The sequence below is a fragment of the Ranitomeya imitator genome, chromosome 10, assembly GCF_032444005.1.
Source record: "Ranitomeya imitator isolate aRanImi1 chromosome 10, aRanImi1.pri, whole genome shotgun sequence".
Lineage (NCBI taxonomy): Eukaryota > Metazoa > Chordata > Amphibia > Anura > Dendrobatidae > Ranitomeya > Ranitomeya imitator.
In genome coordinates this window covers 94,303,241-94,309,240 of record NC_091291.1, presented here as the reverse complement: position 1 = coordinate 94,309,240, position 6,000 = coordinate 94,303,241, and the positions used below count along the sequence as shown (strand labels likewise).

Here is a 6,000-nt window from a genome sequence, read left to right as displayed (position 1 = left end):
AGCATTTTTTTTCCCTTTGTGAATGAGAAAAAAGGATGACACTCAAACTACAGTCTGATCAAAGTAATCAGTCTGTTTTTCTCGTATGTAGTCTGAATGAGGTCTAAGACTGTGTTCACATGTAATGGTGGTGCATTTTTTTTTTTAAGACTGACACAACTGCATCTATATGATGAAAAGAAAATGACTTTTTTTCCTTCTTTTTGGAATTAGATACCGTAGCAGAAGATGAAGACGTTGAAAACCGATTTCAAAACACCTGTGTAGCCATCAAGGAAAAAAGATGTCTGGCCAAGATGTCCCAAGTCGATTGTGCCGTGAAGCCTACCAGCATCTTCTTAATGACGAACACTTCTTAGCCTCGGCATTCTATATGGCAGCGTTTAGCTGTAATGCACCCATTGCTCTACAAAGAGTAAAGTCTCTGGATGATGGACAGTATCATTCTGTAGTTACAACTTTGGAGAATTGGTGTCTAGGAGAAAGTGAAATACCAAAAATAAAATGTGATGGTATGGCCATTGTCTCTCTGAACCCAGGAATAGCAGCAGTCTTTCTTTCCATGCTCTATCCAAATAATTTTGCTGCTACCTTATTCAAAATGGGTACTTTCATTAAAAGTGGACGCTATGAGGATGTGGTAATGAGATGTAACTCTTTACTGAATACTTATCCACATCACTCTCTAGAACTTTTGTTGACCAGAGGTCTTGCATGGATCTTGTCTCAGACTCATTCAAGAAATGGAGTGGTTGACTATGTACAAGTCTTTGCAAAGTACAATGAGAAAGCTAGGCAATACATATGCACTAAGCAAAGAGACCACCTGCCCCAAATAATCAATGCCTTCCAGAGATACATCTCCTCTTACGAGAACAATAATGCAGAGGACAACATGAAAGTCTTGCTTCATGACTGTTATAGTTTTCTAGCTGCCTTGTCTCCTGACGACCTCCAGATATGTAAAACCCAAGCTGCTTATTTATTTGAGGAATGTAAGTTTGAAGAGTGTATAGCTGTATATTCCAGGGCCATTGAGGCCTTATCGTTGGAGACTAAACTTAAGGAGGAAAAGATTTCTTGGTTGTTGGTTGATCGAGCGGCAGCATACTACTCTTTAGGTTGCCGTACTAAAGAAATGGTGCAGGACTTAGCAGAAGCTTTCAGAATCAGCCCTAGTCATGCCAGAAGACGGTTTATGGAGATCTTCTCTAGTCCAGACATCGCTAGAGTGATGGAACGGTCCAAGACTTGCATTGAAATGGATTTTGGAGACTTCAGAGAAGCCATACGTGCTCGGCCAGAGCTCAGATCAGATGCTGGTACAGAACTTCTCTTACCCATAATTCAGGCTCTTGAGTTTTTAATCCAATGCTCTACTGAAAGTAGGCGGGAAATGAACGTACGTCTAGCAGACTGCAAACTCCTTTCTGGAGATTTCCGGACCTGTCTGGACATTTGCAACCAGTTGATCAACTCTGAGAAGAAGACTTATCAAAACACCTTATATGTTCTACAAGGCTTCTGTCACTTCCACAGCAATGAACATCAACAAGCCTTGAAGGACTTTCAGAAGATTATAGAAGACGACTCGCCACATCCTTCTAGTTGTGTGAGGGCTCTTTGTGGGAGAGGATTGATCCGGATGATAAGTGGAAGCTGCTTTCTGACATCTCTTGACTATGTTACCGCCTGCAAGCTAAAATTAGACGAGACTTTACTGACTATTAAGACCTATGTGCCCTGGAACCAAAGAGGCCTTCTTTACAAGGTCCTACAGGAAGAAGGTGAGAAGATGCTGCACAGAACCTTTTCCAGTACTAATGAACAAGGACTAACGAACAAAAATAAGACAGTTGAGCAGGATGACAACTCCTCACAAGAATGGTAATTGCTATGTATACATACTTAAGTGTTATGTACAATCCGGTTGATAACCTTAGGGGTTGCATTGATAGCAGCAGCATCCAGTTTGTGGTTCCTAAAGATGAGGTCAAAGCCTTCTTTGCCACATAAGAAGACCCCAGCATTATAAATGGCACATGGAAGATTGGGGCCCTGTTTTGCATTTTGCACTGGGGTCACAAAGCTTCAAATTACCCCTATGTATATAATCATTCAATGTGTAGCCAGGAACTAGTTATCTCTAACATAGATAAGTGGCTTGACCCACTGATGTGATGATGATTGACATGCCAATCAATGAGATCAATTCAATTTCATGCCATTGAATGGAGTTGTATGAGTCAGTATTTGTTGTTTTTTTTTTCAAAAACAGTACTTCTCCTTTCTTAAGGCTGTGTCTGGTATTGCAGCATTCAAGTGAATTGTGGCAATTAGGGACACTTGAGGTTCTGATTTGGCTTTCGTCCTAAGTCACATTTCACGGCTCGTTAAAGGGTCAATAGTGACTTGTAGGATTGCTGCTTCCAACAGGTGTCGCTATAGAGTGCAAGACCTCTTCCTCTTTGAAGAGGCAATTTGCATATTAAATGTCATTATCAGTCATCTTATTAAAAAACACTAGAGCAAGGCTTTTCCCAACCCTTAAGGTACCTTCACACATAACGATATCGTTAACGATATCGTTGCTTTTTGTGACGTAGCAACGATATCGTTAAGGAAATCGTTATGTGTGACAGCGACCAACGATCAGGCCCCTGCTGGGAGATCGTTGGTCGCTGAGGAAAGTCCAGAACTTTATTTTGTCGCTGGATCTCCCGCTGACATCGCTGGATCGGCATGTGTGACGCCAATCCAGCGATGTCTTCACTGGTAACCAGGGTAAACATCGGGTTACTAAGCGCAGGGCCGCGCTTAGTAACCCGATGTTTACCCTGGTTACCAGCGTAAACGTTAAAAAAACAAACACTACATACTTACCTTCAGCTGTCTGTCCCCGGCGCTCTGCTTCTCTGCACTCCTCCTGCATCCTGTGTCAGCGCCGGCCAGCCGGAAAGCACAGCGGTGACGTCACCGCTCTGCTTTCCGGCTGACCGGCGCTGACAGTGCAGAGGAAAGCAGAGCGCCGGAGGACAGACAGCTGAAGGTAAGTATGTAGTGTTTGTTTTTTTAACATTTACGCTGGTAACCATGGTAAACATCGGGTTACTAAGCGCGGCCCTGCGCTTAGTAACCCAATGTTTACCCTGGTTACCGGGGACCTCGGGATCGTTGGTCGCTGGAGAGCTGTCTGTGTGACAGCTCTCCAGCGACCAAACAGCGATGCTGCAGCGATCGACATCGTTGTCGGTATCGCTGCAGCGTCGCTTAGTGTGAAGGTACCTTTACATAGTTGATAACAGAAAACAGCAGACTATGGTATAACAACATTTTGGTTTGCTATCACATATCACCTTAAAGGGACTGTGTCACCTGAATTTTGCGGGCTCTCTGTCCGGTCCGATGGGCGGTGTTTTCTCTCCTTTCATGCACCCCTTCCTTTCCCACTGGCCGCAATATTATCTTGAATATGAGTCTGTTTCCTCTGTAGTTCACGCGTGCGCAAAGCAATCTTGCCTTGCGCACGCGCAGTATGCTTTGCCCAAGTGCGGGCAAAGCTGAAAAGCATTAGTGCGCATGCGCCGGCGCACTATGTCGCGGAACACAGCAAAATACTTCCGGGACATAGTGCGCCGGCGCATGCGCACTAATGCTTTTCGGCTTTGCCCGCAGTTTGGCAAAGCATACTGCGCGTGCACAAGGCAAGATTACTTTGCGCACGCATGAACTATGGAGGAAACAGACTCATATTCAAGATAATATTGCGGCCAGCAGGAAAGGATGGGGTGCATGAAAGGAGAGAAAACAACGCCCATCGGACCGTTAACAGAGCCCGCCAAATTCAGGTGACAGGTTCCCTTTAACGAGAGCCTGTCAGATGATTTATGCTGCCAAAGCTACATTCAGCATGAATCAGAGCTTGATGGCACAATTGCAACCACGTGCATTTTTCTCTGAAATGCTCTGATGTTTTCGAGAAAATGTATTTTGAGTATTCGGTGACTAACCATAGCAAGAGAAGAGACTAGTCCAGTGCTGCATTCAGTTGGCTTCTCTCGGTACCACTCCAGGTGATCTTCCATATCAAGAGACCTGTCAAACACCTACAGAGGTGCTGGGAAAAGCCTCATCTCTGTCTATTGTCCCCAATCAGATCTTCACACCACATTTTCTCTGAAACAGGAGGGAATTTCAGAGAGAACTATATTTGTCTGCCATGCAGCCAGGCACTGGTTCATGCTACCCATGGTACGGGCAGCATGAATAGCTGCTACCATTCATTCTCATATTCTTTTTGACAATCTCTCCCCAGTGATGTCTCGGGCGTGCACCAGCTAGCCAGTCTTCTAATGATGTTGGATCCCACTGATGACGTGTGTCGGATACTGTGCACAGATGCTCTCTACCAAATGGACTGCATTGAAGAAGCTCATAAGATGCTTTCATTGGCCTTGAACAGCAGTTCTCAAAGATCTCCAGTCCTGGCCAGATTGGCGTTGCTACAGTTCAAAAAAGGTTTCATTTACGATGGAAATCAGGTAATGCATTGAAAAAAAAATACATTGACATAAATGGAAAAAATATATATATATATTTAGCATAAAATCCTTTTTAAAAAGAGGTAGTTTTTGTTTTTGATTTTTAAAAAACGAAATTTTCTTGAAAGAAAAGCAAATCGTTTATTTTAGATTTGGCCAACAGTTATTCCTCCCAACCCTGATATGTCTGTACGCACGCCTAGCTTTTTACCAGCAGGTGTCAGCATGGTTCTATTACATTATTCCACTGACGGCATTGTTATTATTAAACCATTCATTTAGTCTGAAATTAAGAGGATTTATTATCCTACCATCCAATTTCAGGAGTTATTCCTTTGTCTTAGAAAAGAAGAGGAAATGTTTTCGGAAAGATAGAAAATATAAAATAGTTAAAATAAAATACTTGCATAAAATTTCATTGTAACATTTAAACTAGTAGAATCTCTTTATCCCAGATCTTCTGTTCTTTCAACCTTCCAATTATCATACAAATTAAGGTTACAAATAAGGCCTGGAATCCCACATTTTCTGAGCTGCTGAATGTTGGTTTTAAGAAGTCCCAGAAATTTCGAGCTCCAAAGATTCCAACGGTAGAAATGTTAAATGACCCCTCTCTGAGACTTCTAGTGTTAATGAATTGTGATATTGTGATGTGAAATTTCTGAGATCTTACCAGCTATACACACAGTACATGACCCAAGTGCAGGGAGATGCCTCACCCTCTGTCATGTTATTGATGAATTCTCTTAGTACTGTTATATGTGGGATACTCGACTATAGTACAGAGTTGTGGCGGATATAGACAGAAGAGGGCCCCTGATCAAAAACTCTATACAGACCTTTTGAAGTCCAATAATCTGTCTGTGAGAGAGGCTAATAGCTACTTTGGGGGTGAAAGAGGGCCCCTTAACCTCTTGGGCCGCAATGGTATGTCCACCCGTGGAGCAGAGTCTGAGGGGCAAACATGGCGCAGGGACACAAAACTCACAAAGGAGGGTATCCCTGTGCCATGCTCTTTTCCGGTGGTGGTACTAGAGTCCCATGAGCCCCAATGTACAATTTGGTTCTGGACCCCCACTTCCATGTTGGTCAGATGTATGAACCTTTGTATTGCTGTACATCCTTTAAAGGCATACGTGTTCACCCTCCATTTAATACTGTTTCCATCCAGGCACCATACTGTAATAATGTCCCTCATCCTAGACCCCTTCCTGGCATAATGTCCTCATCCTGTTCCTCTTCCTCTTATAATGTCACCTGTACTAGGCCTCTTCCTGATATTATGCCCCCATCATGGGTCCCATCCTAGTATATTGACCCCCATCTGGGCAAAATAACCAACATCCTGGGCCTCCATCCTTGGCTCTTTCCTGGCGTAATAACCACTATCCTGGGTTCTTTCCTGGCATAGTGAACCCCATATTGAGCCCCATTTTAAGCCCCAACCTGGTATAATGAC

The 6,000-nt window shown here is 43.4% G+C and overlaps 1 protein-coding gene across 1 annotated transcript in view; it reads left to right on the top strand.

The window, feature by feature from the left end:
• Positions 1 to 213: 213 nt before the first annotated feature.
• Positions 214 to 6,000, top strand: part of TTC34 (tetratricopeptide repeat domain 34) — a 200,018-nt gene continuing 194,231 nt past the window's right edge. The window contains exons 1-2 of the mRNA XM_069741241.1: positions 214 to 1,887; positions 4,316 to 4,541. Of these exons, the coding sequence (XP_069597342.1) occupies positions 284 to 1,887; positions 4,316 to 4,541 (1,830 nt within the window). The 5' untranslated portion in view covers positions 214 to 283. The remainder of the gene's footprint in view (positions 1,888 to 4,315; positions 4,542 to 6,000) is intronic.